We start from the raw sequence: 15,409 nt of genomic DNA, 5'->3' as shown, positions 1-15,409 counted from the left end.
TTGTATTTTTAGTAGAGACGGGGTTTCACTATGTTGACCAGGCTGGTCTCGATCTCCTGACCTTGTGATCCGCCCGCCTTGGCCTCCCAAAGTGCTGGGATTACAGGCGTGAGCCACCGCGCCCAGCCTTCCAACCCACCAGTTTTTTTTTGTTTTTTTTTTTTGAGACGGAGTCTCACTGTGTCTCCCAGGCTGGAGTGCAGTGGCGTGATCTCGGCTCACTGCAAGCTCCGCCTCCCGGGTTCACGCCATTCTCCCGCCTCAGCCTCCCAAGTAGCTGGGACTACAGGCGCCCGCCACCGTGCCTGGCTAATTTTTTGTATTTTTAGTAGAGACGGGGTTTCACCATGTTAGCCAGGATAGTCTCGATCTCCTGACCTCGTGATCCACCCGCCTCGGCCTCCCAAAGTGCTGGGATTACAGGCTTGAGCCACCGCGCCCGGCCCAGTTTTTTGTTTTCATATATGGCAGTGTTTTAGACACCAGTGTTCCCGCAGCTCTTGAAAGTACTTTTAGGAGATTGTAACTGTAGCCTATGAGTTGTCAGGGTATTGTAACTAGTTAAAGTGAGAATTTGGCTTTGAAAAGAACAATTTCTCACCAGTACTTGCTCTGAGCATTGATAATAACCTCAAACCTCAAGATCCAACTGATGAGCTACCTGTATATTTTACCCTCTTTTTTGTGAGATGCTGTCTGATGTTCTAGAACCACAGTGCTCCTGGGAGAAGCTGGTATGAAACAGTATCTAGAGTGAGGATCTGTGGCTCCTGTGTGGTAGTTAACTGCTGACATAGTTGGGTAGTTTGCACTTTAGTGGAAACATGTAATGCACAGGTGAACAATACTGTCTTCCCATAGAAAGGATGGCTGGGAAGAGGTCACTGGATAGCATAGTAGTCTCTTTTTAGGTCCCTCACTAAATCAATTGTTTTATATCCTTTTTCAGTGGAAATGTGAAAGTCTTAAATTATTAAGGAGGGATGATATCTGTCTAAAAGGAAGGATTAATTCTAAATTTTCTCATGATTGCTGGGAAATTTGGAGAGATGTTAATTTGTGGATAATGTGAAGATCAGTGATTTGTCCCCTTCCACCACAGGAGCCAACTTCGGGCCTTGGGATCATTCTGGACAGTGTGTGTGGCATGTTTCCCCACCTCCTCTCCCCACTCCTGCAACTGCTCCGAGCCCTGGTATCAGGGAGGTCCACTGCCAAAAAGGTAAGTTGCTCAGTCAGGTAAGTAAAGAGAATGGGAGATTCTTTATAGAGACTTTATAAAATCGGAATCTGTTTTGCTTTCCACATTGCAGTTCTACTGCCATGACAAAAGTTACTCTGAAGGTGAATGAAAGATACGAAAGATAGCACCTCAATTCTATAAAACTAAATAATCTTTTCATTAAGTACCTATTGTAGATACTGTGGGACTAAGACTAAGTATAAAGTTCCTTAATATCTACTTAGAAGTTACTAGATATAAGAAATAAATAGCTAAGAGCCAGGTGGTATGGAGTAAATGTCATTTGAGCAATAAAGACCATACTGTTCAGGAGAGATAACTGCCCTTGTAGAGTGATGGGGACTTGAGTTGAGTGTTAAAGCATAGTGAAGATTTGGTGAGGGGAGCAGAAGGCAGTTCCAAGAACAGTCACAGTGGTGGGCTTCTGGAAGTTTGAGAGTCTAGTTGAAAGAGCAGACTGGGACCTCCCCTTGCTTATCCTGGAGGAGAATGTGTGATGGTTTTTTCTGTTGGCAGGTATATAGCTTCTTGGATAAGATGTCTTTCTACAATGAACTTTATAAACATAAGCCTCATGATGTAATCTCCCATGAAGATGGAACTCTTTGGCGGAGACAAACACCCAAACTCCTTTATCCCCTTGGTGAGATAAAGAGATCCCCCATTTTATGACAGCTTTTTTTTTTTTTTTTTGATGTCTTGCTCTGTCACCCAATCTGGAATGCAGTGGCATGATCATAGCTCAGTGAAGCCTCAAACTTCTGGACTCAAGTGATTCTCCCACCTTAGCCTCCCAAAGCACTGGGATCATAGACGTGAGCCAGTGCACCCAGCCAGTTATACTTTGAGGCTCATATCTATTCCAGGTGCCCAAAGAGGAAAATATAGAGGGAATAGCCTCACGTTTTTTTTTTTTTTTCTTGAGACAGAATCTTGCTCTGTCACCCAGGCTGGCGTGCAGTGGCACGATCTCAGCTCACTGCAAGCTCCGCCTCCCGGGTTCACGCCATTCTCCTTCCTCAGCCTCCCGAGTAGCTGAGACTACAGGCACCCGCCCCTGCGCCCGGCTAATTTTTTGTATTTTTAGTACAGATGGGGTTTCATTGTGTTAACCAGGATGGTCTCGATCTCCTGACTTTGTGATCTGCCCGCCTCAGCCTCCCAAAGTGCTGGGATTACAGGTGTGAGCCTCCGCGCCCAGCCTAGCCTCACTGTTTTAATCCTGGCGTCATCACCACTGACTTCTCCAGTGATCTAGGCACTAGCAGTCCTATGAGGTATTTTTATCATCATTTGAATGGAAAACTTCTTTGCACTCAAGTGATTTTCAGACATGTAGAAAGAGTCACTTGTCAGCCAGGTGTGGTGGCTCACGATTGTAATCCCAACACTTTGGGAGGCCGAAATGGGCGATCACCTGAGGTCGGGAGTTCGAGACCAACCTGACCAACATGGAGAAACCCCGTCTCTACTAAAAATACAAAATTAGCTCGGCGTGGTGGTGCATGCCTGTAATCCCAGCTACTCGGGAGGCTGAGGCAGGAGAATCGTTTGAACTCGGGAAGTGGAAGTTGCAGTGAGCTGAGATCATGCCATTACATTCCAGCCTGGGCAACAAGAACGAAACTCCATCTCAAAGAAAAAAGAAAAGAAAAAAGACACTTGTCTACATGAGAAGAACTTTTTTGGGTATTTTAAATGAAAAAGCCGTAGGAATGTTAGCTACTAAGAAGAGAGCCTGTGAATCCCAGAACTTTGGGAGGCTGAGACAGGCAAATCACTTGAGGCTAGGAGTTCGAGACCAACCTGACCAACATGGTGAAACCCCATCTCTACTAAAAATACAAAAATTAGCCAGGAGTGGTGGTGTGCACCTGTAGTCCCAGCTACTCTGGAGGCTGAAGCACGAGAATCACTTGAACCCAGGAGGCGGAGGTTGCAGCGAGCCAAGATCACGCCACTGCACTCCAGCCTGGGCAAGAGTGAGACTCTGTCTCAAAAAAAAAAAAGAGAGAGAGTCTGTGAGTTTGTGTATCTCTGTGTATTTAAAATATTGATGTCTGGTAGAGGAGTTACATTTTTTATTTATCCTCAGATATGAGACTAATTTCTCTTTCTTTCTTAGGAGGTCAAACTAACCTTCGCATACCTCAAGGCACTGTGGGCCAAGTAATGTTGGATGATAGGGCATACCTGGTACGCTGGGAATACTCCTATAGCAGCTGGACCCTCTTTACCTGCGAGATTGAAATGTTGCTTCATGTTGTTTCAACTGCAGGTAAGGTCAGCTTTGGGAAATATCACTACAAGGAGGAAAAACGGACATGCTTGGAGGATTTAGAAAATAGAATACATAAAATTTAGAACCATCAAGATTGTGATTTGTCTGATTTGTGTATCTGGGTCTCAGAGACTGTTCGGTGGTCTTAAAGGGGTTGTTTGCCACGAGGTCACAGGCTGTCTTTCTCCTCAGATGTGATTCAGCACTGCCAGCGAGTCAAACCCATCATTGATCTTGTCCATAAGGTCATCAGTACAGACCTGTCGATAGCAGACTGCCTCCTGCCCATCACATCTCGCATCTACATGCTGCTGCAGCGGTGAGTCTGTCTTGACTGACCCTCAGCTGCCCGGTAGAGATCTCAGCACTTGTGCCCTCAGTTTGCAGGGACCTGGACACATACCCACTGGGTTAAAGTTCATGCATGTTCCTTGGTTTTCTTTTTTTTTTTTTTTTTTTTTTTTTTTGAGACGGAGTCTCGCTCTGTCGCCCAGGCTGGAGTGCAGTGGCCGGATCTCAGCTCACTGCAAGCTCTGCCTCCCGGGTTCACGCCATTCTCCTGCCTCAGCCTCCCGAGTAGCTGGGACTACAGGCGCCCGCCACATCGCCCGGCTAGTTTTTTGTATTTTTTTTTAGTAGAGACGGGGTTTCACCGTGTTAGCCAGGATGGTCTCGATCTCCTGACCTCGTGATCCGCCCGTCTCGGCCTCCCAAAGTGCTGGGATTACAGGCTTGAGCCACCGCGCCCGGCCTGTTCCTTGGTTTTCCTGTTGTTTTATCTGTGAGGGTTTTCCTGTTTTTATATGTCCGCTGAAGGGAGAGACTGGGGAGAGAACTGGAAAAATGTGTGTGAGGGAACCAGTTGTATTATTTGCTTTATTGAGTATAGTGCATTGTTCTCCAACCAGGTTAACGACAGTGATCTCCCCACCTGTGGATGTCATTGCTTCTTGTGTCAACTGCTTAACTGTTTTGGCTGCCCGCAATCCAGCAAAGGTGAGATGCCAGATCTTCCTAACAGCCAAAAATGTAGCACTTGGCACATACCTGAAGATACGTGGGCATTTAACTCTTCCTTTTCCTTCTCAGGTCTGGACTGATCTTCATCACACAGGCTTTTTACCATTTGTGGCCCATCCTGTCTCCAGCCTGAGTCAGATGATTAGGTGAGCCAGGTCCTAGGGTGGTGGGCCATATTCCCTAGTTAGAACCACATATGTCTCAGGTCTAGCCTAGGTTTCTTGATTTTATTTATTTATTTTTTAAATTTTTAAAATTTTTTTGAGATGGAGTCTCACTTTGTTGCCCAGGCTGGAGTGCAGTGGTGCAGCCTCCGCCTCCCATGTTCAAGCAGTTGTCGTGTTTCAGCCTCCTGAGTAGCTGGGATTACAGGCTCGAGCCACCATGCCCAGCTAATTTATTTATTTATTTATTTTATTTTTTGAGATGGAGTTTCGCTCTGTTGCCGAGGCCGGAGTGCAGTGGTGCGATCTCAGCTCACTGCAGCCTTCGCCTCCTGGGTTCAAGTAATTCTCCCCCCTCAGCCTTCCCAGTAGCCAGCATTACAGATGTGCGCCACCATGCCCGGCTAATTTTTTGTATTTTTAATAGAGACGGGATCTCACCATGTTGGCCAGACTGGTCTGGAACTCCTGGTCTCAAGTGATCTGCCCGCCTTAGCTTCTCAAAGTGCTGGATTATAGGCGTGAGCCACCACGCCCAGCCTGATTTTTTTTTTTTTTTGAGATGGAGTTGCGGTCTTGTTGCTCTGGCTGGAGTGCAATGGCGTGATCTTGGCTCAGTGCAACCTCCGCCTCCCAGGTTCAAGTGATTCTCCTGTCTCAGCCTCCCGCGTAGCTGGGATTTCAGGCATTCGCCACCACACCCCGGTAATTTTGCATTTTTGGTAGAGATGATGTTTCACCATGTTGGCCAGGCTGGTCTCGAACTCCTAACTCCAACTGATCGGCCCGCCTTGGCCTCCCAAAGTGTTGGGATTACAGGCATGAGCCACGGTGCCCGGCTGAGAGCAAGAAAGATTTCTTATCCAACATCAATCATGTTAGTATGTGAGCATTTACTTTCCAGCCCAGAAAATCCAGAGGTGTCTAGGTTGAGGGACTTGGTGTCCCATTATTAAGCCACAATCACTCTGTACTTTTTCTCATTTCATGGTTTTTGAGCTTGGCCAATAGACCACTTACCAGTACACAGGCTCCATCTTACTACCTGAGAGTTCTTGCCTTGCTGTCTCTTGACAAAACGTTTCCCTGATGTTCCTTTGATTTTTTAACTTTCAATCTCTTGAGGTTTTACATCAGTAAAACATATTCTTAATGTTTACCCTGGGTACAGAACTGTCTCGATTGGATTATTTCCATTGGAGAGCTTTTCTATTTTATGCTAAGTCATCTAGACTATAACAAGAATGCTTTATGATTAGTTTCTTGAAACCCTGAAGTTTCCCCATCATTTTTTTCCCTCTAATCTTTTTCCAGTGCGGAAGGGATGAATGCTGGAGGGTATGGAAACCTCTTGATGAATAGTGAGCAGCCTCAGGGCGAGTATGGGGTCACTGTTGCCTTTCTGCGCTTGATCACCACCCTCGTCAAGGTACAGTCTGATTGTGTTCACGAAGGGCAGGAAAAGAAAGTGTCCAGTCTGGTCAGATGACTCTGAAATAGTTTCCCTGGCCCCTGCTGCTGTAATCTTCTTGTCTGTAGGCAGAATAGTCATTTTGAAGTTATAGTGACAACAGTTTCTATGTATTGAGTACCTACTATGTGCCAGTATGTGCTCTATTAGGTGCTTAATTATGTGAATTTATTTAATAATTGGAAGGTTTGTGAAGTAGAATGGAAGAGGCCAAAAGGGTATTGCAGTGACTGTCAAGCTATTTTGACAGTAACCCGGGATAATATGTCCCAATATATATACATGTATGTATATTCCTAAAGCAGAATTTCACAGTACATTTATTCTTACACAAGTTGTACTCTGATATTTTCTATTCAGTCTCCTCCCTGTTTAAGTGAATTTTGACTGTAGACTGATCTCATAATCTACTAATGGGTTACAACTCGGTTTGAAAAATACTGACATAGAGCATAAATAATGACATAGAGCATAAATTTTGGAGTCAGAATTAGGTTTACATTCAGGTTGACAGCTTACTAGCTACGTGACCTTGAACAAGTAGAAAATATCTTACAGTCTCTGAAATAGAATGCTATATGGTCTGTACCTCATGGGATTGAGAAGAGGGTCATGCATGAAAAAAACTATACTTCCTGCCTGCAGGAATCAATGAATGCTTAAAAAGAAATGATTGTAGGCTGGGTACAGTGGTTCATGCCTGTAATCCCAGCACTTTGGGAGGCCGAGGCGGATGGATCACATTAGGTGAGGAGTTTGAGACCAGCCTGGCCAACATGGTGAAACCTCATCTCTACTAAAAATACAAAAATTAGCTGGGCGTGGTGGCACACACCTGTAATCCCAGCTACTCAGGAGGCTGAGGCAGGAGAATTCCTTGAACCTGGTAGGCGGAGGTTGCAGTGAGTCGAGATCACGCCATTGCACTCCAGCCTAGGTGACAAGAGTGAAACTCCATCTTGGGGGCGAAAAAAAGATTGCATATAGAGATAGGAATATAAATATAGATATTTATGTATTACTAAAGAGTCCCCATTTTTATTTTATTTTATTTATTTTTTTTTTTTTGAGACGGAGTCTCGCGCTGTGTCACCCAGGCTGGAGTGCAGTGGCGCGATCTCGGCTCACTGCAAGCTCCGCCTCCCAGGTTCACGCCATTCTCCTGCCTCAGCCTCCGAGTAGCTGGGACTACAGGCGCCCGCCACCACGCCCGGCTAGTTTTTTGTATTTTTAGTAGAGACGGGGTTTCACCATGTTAGCCAGGATGGTCTCGATCTCCTGACCTCGTGATCCGCCCGTCTCGGCCTCCCAAAGTGCTGGGATTACAGGCTTGAGCCACCGCGCCCGGCCGAGTCCCCATTTTTAATAGAGGGATGCTACAGTTAACAGATATCATTGGATATCAGATTTTTGCATATCAGATCTCCTTTCTAGTATTTCAGTGATGGGATTGAGGTTAGGGACGACTGGTGATCATGATAGTGAAGTGGCATTGTTCATTATCAGCAGTCCTCTATCCTTTATGTTTAAGGTGCCTCCCTTCTGTCCAGATTTAGCCTGCATCCCTTTTCTTCATATTGGTGCCTTTTGTGACATTCTCTTTCATTGCTTTTTCTATTCTAGAAAAGACCCACAACTTGGGCTCAACTATAAAGTAGGACTTTTGATGTTTCTTTTTTTTCATTGTTGACCAAGGTTTGCCTAGATTTCCTTTGGACCTATCTATGGTTTTGGAATTAAATCTCTAGGTAACTAAATGACTTTTCTTTAAATGTGTGGAAGCCCTCACTGCATCGTTTCTTGTAGGGGCAACTTGGTAGTACCCAGAGCCAAGGACTTGTGCCCTGTGTAATGTTTGTGCTGAAGGAGATGCTTCCCAGCTACCATAAGTGGCGCTACAACTCTCATGGAGTGAGGGAACAGATTGGTAAGGACAGCATGGACAGGAAGACCTGGCATGGGCAGGGAAGACTTGGGGATTTCTGGCCCCCTGGAGAGCTTTTTTCTTTCCCTTTCTTGAGATAAGGGGTCATTACACAAGGCCACATCATTCCTCTGTCTTTTCTGGAGTCCAGGTTGCCTGATCCTGGAGCTGATTCATGCGATACTGAACCTGTGCCACGAGACAGACCTGCAAAACAGGTAATGAAGGGTTGATTACTAGAGCTTGATGCTCACCAATTCAAGACAAAGGCTTTTGCTGTGCAAAGCCGTCTCATTTCTTCCAGAGAATTTGCCTTGCTTGAGCCCAGAACTCAGTAATCTTGAGGCTGTGAGTTGCTTTCCATTGACCTGTTTATCATTTCTCACTGTGGACAGAGAAGTAGGAATGAGAGAGAGAGAGCGCGAGAGAGTGTGTGTGTGTGTGTGTGTGTGTGTACACATACACTATTATATTAATCATTCTTTATGATCTTTACAAAAGTTCATTCCTGACAAGACTGCTCTTGATATATATCTACTTCCCAGGGCCAGTTACTGTGTATTCTCAGTTTTTTTCCTCTTTATGTATTGACTGTAACTTTCTTTCCATGCCACTGCTTATAGCTGTCTTGTTTTAATGGTTCCATGCATTCCATCGTATGGATTAATTATGATCCTTTTCAGTAAGGGTACCGTATCTGTTACTTGATGAACATTTAGATTGCTTCTCAGGGTGATCTGTAGGTGATCAAGTCTATTTCAGGAAAGTGATCAGAGTGCTTTCAGCTTACAGAGAGCTGGTCTCCAGTGTCCAGTAGGTTAGGTTAGCCACCCTAGCCTAATTGGACAATGTTCTTCCTTCCAAGATACACTGAGTGGCTCCCTGGTAACTCAGAACACCTCTGTCTTCCAGTCATACTCCCAGCCTGCAGTCTCTCTGCATCTGCAGCCTTGCATACACAGAGGCAGGACAGACAGTTATCAATATCATGGGCATTGGCGTGGACACCATTGACATGGTGATGGCTGCTCAGCCTCGAAGGTAGGGCTCCTTCTCCATCTTCCCTTTGTTTGTCTTTATTGTACCTGCATGTTACTAATAACTCCAGCTTAAGTTAACTTGCAGTAGCTTTTAGAAGATGACATTGTTCTTCCTAGGACATAGCCTTTACATACCCTAGTGGCTGCTGTATAGATTGGCATATAGCAAAGGGAGTTGATTACTCCTCCTCTCTCCTAGTTTGGACTGGGGCCTCTAACAGAAGCTGTTGAACTCTGGGATTATTGTTGGAATCTAATTCATGAGAGCACGTATGTTGCGAATGAAGTCATACTGTCTGAATCATCTTTGGTTTCCATTTGGCACCCTAGTGATGGGGCAGAGGGCCAGGGGCAGGGCCAGCTGCTGATCAAGACAGTGAAACTGGCATTCTCCGTCACCAACAATGTTATTCGGCTGAAACCTCCTTCTAATGTGGTGTCCCCCCTGGAACAGGCTCTCTCACAACATGGTATGTATTTCTCTTCCAGTCTGTAACATTTCTGTTCATAAATACGTATTTTAGGCAGTGTTTTTGGATATCAACAGTGTTTTCTGCTTCTTGAGGAAGTTTGGGAATGATTACCACCTCCTTTCCTGAAATTGAAAACAAAAGGACTAGATGGTACTTTATTTCTGCCTCCTATTGATGATAGAATAATAGTTAAGAATGCAGATTTGAAGTCAGACTGCCTTGGTTCAAATTTTGTATCCAATCAACTGTTTGACCTTGGGTGCGTTATTAAACATCTCTGTCCCTGATTTCTCATCTGTAAAATGGGGATAATGGTACAGGTTGAGTATCCCTTATCTGAAATGCTTGGGACCAGAAGTGTTTTGGGTCTCAGATTTTTTTTTCATGTTTTGGAATAGTTGCAGTATACTTACCAGTTTAGCATAAATCCAAAATATTCCAGTGAGCATTTCCTTTGAGCTGTAGTTAGAGATTTTGACACATTCCGTATTTTTAAAAAATTTTTTACTTGTGTTTTTTTTTTTTTTAGACAGTCTAGCTCTGTTGCCCAGGCTAGAGTGCAGTAGCGCAATCTTAGCTCACTGCAGCATCCGCCTCCTGGGTTCAAGCAATCCTCCTGCCTCAGCCTCCCGAGTAGCTGGGATTACAGGCATCTGTCACCACGCCCGGCTAATTTTTGTTTTGTTTTGTTTTGTTGTTTGGTTTTGTTTTGTAGAGACAGGCTTTTGCCATGTTGGCCAGGCTGGTCTCGAACTCCTGACCTCAGGTGACTTGCCCTCTTCAGCCTCCCAAAGTTCTGGGATTACAGGCGTGAGCCACCGTGCTCTAATTTCAGATTTTCAGATTATGGATGCCTGTAGTATCTTCCTAATAAGATTATAAAGAGCTGGGCCTGGTGGCTCATGTCTGTAATCCCAGCACTTTGGGACGGTGAGGCTGGGGAGGATCCTTTGAGTCCAGGAGTTCGAGACCAGCTTGGGCAACATAAGGAGATCCCCATCTATACAAAAAAAAAAAAATTTAGCTGGGCCTGGTGGCATATGCCTGTGGTCCCAGCAACTCAGGAGGCTTAGGTGGGGGGATTGCTTGAAGCTTGGGAGGTCAAAGCTGCAATGAGCCATGATTTTGCCACTGCACTCCAGCTTGGGCAACAGAGTGAAACCCTCTCTCAAAAAGAAAAAGGATAGGCTGGGCATGGTGACTCACGCTTGTAATCCCAGCACTTTGGGGGGCCGAGGTGGGCGGATCACGAGGTCAGGAGTTTGAGACCAGGCTGGCCAACACAGTGAAACCTCATCTCTACTAAAAATACAAAAATTACCTGGGTGTGGTGGTGGATGCCTGTAATCCCAGCACTTTGGGAGGCCGAGGCGGGCAAATCACTTGAGGTCAGGGGTTTGAGACTAGCCTGGCCAACATGGTGAAACCCTGTCTCTACTAAAAATAAAAAAAATTAGCTGGACATGGTGGTGCACACTTGTAATCCCAGCTACTCGGGAGGCTGAGGCAGGAGAGTTGCTTGAACCTGGTAAGTGGAGGTGCAGTGAGCCAAGATCGCGCCACTGCACTCTAGTCTGGGTGACAGAGTGAGACTCCATCTCAAAAAAAATTAATAAATAAAAATTAATAGGCTGGGCGCGGTGGCTCACGCCTGTAATCCCAGCACTTTGGGAGGCCGAGATGGGCGGATCACGAGGTCAGGAGATCGAGACCATCCTGGCTAACAGGGTGAAACCCCGTCTCTACTAAAAATACAAAAATTAGCCGGGCGCGGTGACGGCCGCCTGTAGTCCCAGCCACACGGCAGGCTGAGGCAGGAGAATGGCGTGAACCCGGGAGGCGGAGCTTGCAGTGAGTGGAGATTGCGCCACCGCACTCCAGCCTGGATGCAGAGCGAGACTCCGTCTCAAAAAAGAAAACAAAAAACAAAAACAAAAAATTAATAAAATAAGCACCTATTTTATTCAGAATGTATCTTTGCTGTTGATGGGTTGAACTGTTTATCCCCAAATTCTGACTATTCATTTGCTCCTCAATAAAGAGAAGGATATAGCCACCTGGGTTTGCTGTGACCCTCCAAGTACTTGAGGGTAAATTCCTTCACATATACACTACCAGTCTTTTTTGAACAGCCAGTGCTCTAAGGATTTGAATGAGGCACACTTGATATCTAAACTGTTTCCCGTGCTGCTTTAGGTGCTCATGGAAACAACCTCATTGCTGTTCTAGCCAAATACATCTACCACAAACATGACCCTGCTTTGCCACGTCTTGCCATTCAGCTGCTGAAACGTCTGGCCACGGTAGGATCATATTTCATGCACACACACTGTTTATGTGAGAGTGTTTTTTTCCCCTGATTACAAAAGACATGCTCAGGCCACATGCAGCGGCTTACACCTATATGTAATTCCAGCACTTTGGGAGGCCAAGGTGGGAGAATCACTTGAGTCCAGGAGTTCAAGACCAGCCTGGGCCACATAGTGAGACCCCCATCTCTAATATAGAAAAAAGGAGAAAAAGTCTGCGTGCAGTGGCTCACACCTGTAATTCCAGTACTTTGGGAGGCTGAGGTGGGTAGATCACAAGGTCAGGAGTTCAAGACCAACCTGGCCAAGATGGTGAAACCCCATCTCTCCTAAAAATACAAAAATTAGCCAGGCGTGGTGGCAGACACCTGTGATCCCAGCTACTTGGGAGCCTGAGGCAGAGAGTTGCTTGAACCTGGGAGGCAGAGGTTGCGGTAAGCCGAGATCACGTCGCTGCACTCCAGCCTGGGCGACAGAGCGAGACTCTGTCTCAAGATAAAAAAGACATGCTTATTGTAAAATATTTATTTAAATGTTACAAATAGATGTAACAGAAAGTCAAGATGCCCTATGATCTCCTTATTCCAAGAATCCCTATGGGCAGGGGGATATGCCATGCTCCAGATTTCCTTTTTTTTTTTTTGAAACAGGGTCTGGCTATGTCTCCCAGGCTGTGCTCCAGATTTCTTATCTGTGTTCTTGTATTTTAAAAAGTATTGGCTGGATGCCGTGGCTCACACCTGTAATCCCAGCACTTTGGGAGGCTGAAGCAGGTGGATCACGAGGTCAGGAGTTCAAGACCAGCCTGGCCAAGATGGTGGAAACCCCCCCATCTCTACTAAAAATACCAGAATTAGCTGGGTGCTGTGGCAGGTGCCTGTAATCCCAGCTACTCAGGAGGCTGAGGCAGGAGAATTGCTTGAACCCGGGCGGCAGAGGTTGCAGTGAGCCAAGATCACACCACTCACACCGTTTCTAAAAATAAAAAAGGTATTTGGGGCTGGGCGTGGTGGCTCGTCTCAAAAAAAAAAAAAAAAAAAATTTGTCAGGCGTGGCTGCGTGCGCCTGTAGTCCCAGGTAGTCAGGAGGCTGAGGCAGGAGAATTGCTTGAACCCGGGAGGTGGAGGTTGCAGTGAGCCGAGATTGCACCACTGCACTCCAGCCTGGGCGACAGAGTAAAACGAAAGAATTATTTGAGTGTATACTTTTGTTCTTTATAAAAGCAGAATTCCTGGTACTGTTTTTCTTTTGAGACAGTCCCATTCCATCACCCAGGCTGGAGTGCAGTGGCATGATCTCACCGCAACCTCCACCTCCCAGGTTCATACGATTCTCCTGTCTAAGCCTCCCAGGTTGCTGGGATTATAGGCTCCCACTACAACACACAGCTGATTTTTTGTATTTTTAGTAGGGACGGGTCTTTGCCATGTTGGCCAGGCTAGTCTCGAACTCCTGACCTCTAGTGATCTGCCTGCCTCAGCCTCCCTTCATGCTGGGATTACAGGCATGAGCCACTGTGCCTGGCCCCTGGTAGTGTTTTATGACTTCCTTCACTTGCTACCATATCAAACAGTCTTGGTGTGCTTGATGCCATATGGGCACATTTGGACTTCCTTCATTCTTTTTTGTCTTTTTTCCTTTTTTAATTTGGACTTCCTTCATTCTTTCTAATGTTTGCATATCACATCCTAGAATGGATGCATCCTGATTTATTTGGGCTACTTTCTGTTTTCCACTCTTACAAGCAGTGCTGCAGTGAACATTATTATCCCTACCACCCTGTAAACATTTGTTTACAGTTCCAAAGATTTAGGTAGGTATAAATGAACATGATAATTTTTATTAGATATTTCCAAATTACCTTCCAAAAAACATTGTAACAGTTTACACTTCTAACACCGAGTCTTCTATCCTGGTCGCAAGGGCTTCATCATTGTTTAGTCTTTGCCAATCTAATAGGCAAAAAAATGTTTCACTTTTCAGTTTGTATTTATTTAACCATGAGGGAGGTTGAGCATTTCTTTATACTGATTACTGTCTCTCCTGTGAATTTGGGGGCATCTCGTGCTTGTGGTGATGTCCCTTTTGGCCCAGAGCTATAGTCTGGATGCTTCCCTTTATGCCAGTTTTCTGGGAGCTCTTCAGTGCCCTTCTGCAGGAGCCCATTGAGGTTTTTGTGGAAGCAGAGCTCTAAGCCTATGTATTCTGATCTCCACCAGGTGGCCCCAATGTCAGTGTATGCTTGTCTGGGCAATGATGCGGCTGCCATTCGTGATGCCTTCCTGACCCGATTGCAGAGCAAAATTGAGGACATGCGCATCAAAGTTATGATTCTAGAGTTCCTCACAGTTGCAGTAGAGACCCAGCCAGGCCTCATCGAACTGTTTCTGAACCTGGAGGTTAAGGATGGCAGTGATGGCTCAAAGGTAAGCCTGTAAGCTGGGATGACGCTGGGAGTTGGCTCCCTGGGAGGCAGATGCTGGGCTCTGCAAGTGCAGCTGCTGGCAGTGGCTGTGGAACTGAACTCTTACCTGTCCCTTCTTGCAGGAATTCAGCCTTGGGATGTGGAGCTGTCTCCATGCAGTGCTGGAGCTGATTGATTCCCAACAGCAAGATCGATACTGGTGCCCACCCCTGCTGCATCGTGCCGCCATTGCCTTTTTGCACGCTCTGTGGCAGGACCGGAGGGACAGTGCCATGCTGGTCCTCCGAACCAAGTAAGTCTGCCTCTGGGAGTAGTTTCATTGTTCTGGTCTATAAAATGGGAGTAACAATAGCTCTTATCCCAGAGGTTTGTTGCGACGGTTCACTGGGAATAAGTGCTTGGTGCCTGGTTCAATACCTGGGAGTTTTATACTAATTCTCTTTCTAATGCTGCTGCCAGCATTAAGGATCTTTAAATATTAAGCACCTTGAAGGTTCAACTGCTTTTGTGTTCCTGCCTTTTGCTAACTAGCTACATCAAAACTCATTATTCTTGAGAAACAGTAGATTCAGGAGAGAGGGGCTTGCTGAAGTCACTGGATGGAATGAAACATTCTGTTCTATTGGACCTGCTGGCACAAAGGGAAGGAGTGTTAAAAGGCTAATTAGGAGTCTGCCGTCTTATTTTCCTCCCTCCTCTTCTGTGGGGCTTTTGGGAATCTACAATGGAAGGAATCTTGAAGAGTTTTTGTTGATCAACTCTATAATGCACAAGTGTGATTCATAAGAGGAAAATGTAATTTTATCTATGGAAACCTTTCATTTATACAGGAACAACTGACTTATCAGACACATATTAGGATTGAGACTGGTAAAATATGAAGTGACCACCAAAGGGAGCTTGAGAGAGGAGAAAAGGACTGTGAGAGGGAAAAAGTATGACTTTCAAACATTTATTTCCTTTTTAGACCCAAGTTTTGGGAAAATTTAACCAGTCCACTGTTTGGAACCCTTTCTCCTCCCTCTGAAACATCAGAGGTAAGCTGTGGCAGAGGGCAGG

General features: G+C 45.6%; 1 protein-coding gene across 1 annotated transcript in view; it reads left to right on the top strand.

Moving 5' to 3' along the window:
• The window catches only part of NUP188 (nucleoporin 188), a 67,089-nt gene that overhangs the window by 39,011 nt on the left and 12,669 nt on the right, over positions 1 to 15,409 (top strand). The window contains exons 14-28 of the mRNA XM_025358576.1: positions 1,103 to 1,222; positions 1,760 to 1,886; positions 3,369 to 3,521; positions 3,717 to 3,843; positions 4,433 to 4,520; positions 4,614 to 4,690; positions 6,023 to 6,137; positions 7,986 to 8,106; positions 8,255 to 8,321; positions 9,016 to 9,144; positions 9,474 to 9,613; positions 11,813 to 11,919; positions 14,145 to 14,351; positions 14,473 to 14,642; positions 15,318 to 15,387. Of these exons, the coding sequence (XP_025214361.1) occupies positions 1,103 to 1,222; positions 1,760 to 1,886; positions 3,369 to 3,521; positions 3,717 to 3,843; positions 4,433 to 4,520; positions 4,614 to 4,690; positions 6,023 to 6,137; positions 7,986 to 8,106; positions 8,255 to 8,321; positions 9,016 to 9,144; positions 9,474 to 9,613; positions 11,813 to 11,919; positions 14,145 to 14,351; positions 14,473 to 14,642; positions 15,318 to 15,387 (1,818 nt within the window). The remainder of the gene's footprint in view (positions 1 to 1,102; positions 1,223 to 1,759; positions 1,887 to 3,368; positions 3,522 to 3,716; positions 3,844 to 4,432; positions 4,521 to 4,613; positions 4,691 to 6,022; positions 6,138 to 7,985; positions 8,107 to 8,254; positions 8,322 to 9,015; positions 9,145 to 9,473; positions 9,614 to 11,812; positions 11,920 to 14,144; positions 14,352 to 14,472; positions 14,643 to 15,317; positions 15,388 to 15,409) is intronic.

This window comes from Theropithecus gelada, chromosome 15, assembly GCF_003255815.1.
Source record: "Theropithecus gelada isolate Dixy chromosome 15, Tgel_1.0, whole genome shotgun sequence".
Classification (NCBI taxonomy): Eukaryota; Metazoa; Chordata; class Mammalia; order Primates; family Cercopithecidae; genus Theropithecus; species Theropithecus gelada.
This window is presented reverse-complemented; position numbering and strand designations above follow the sequence as displayed.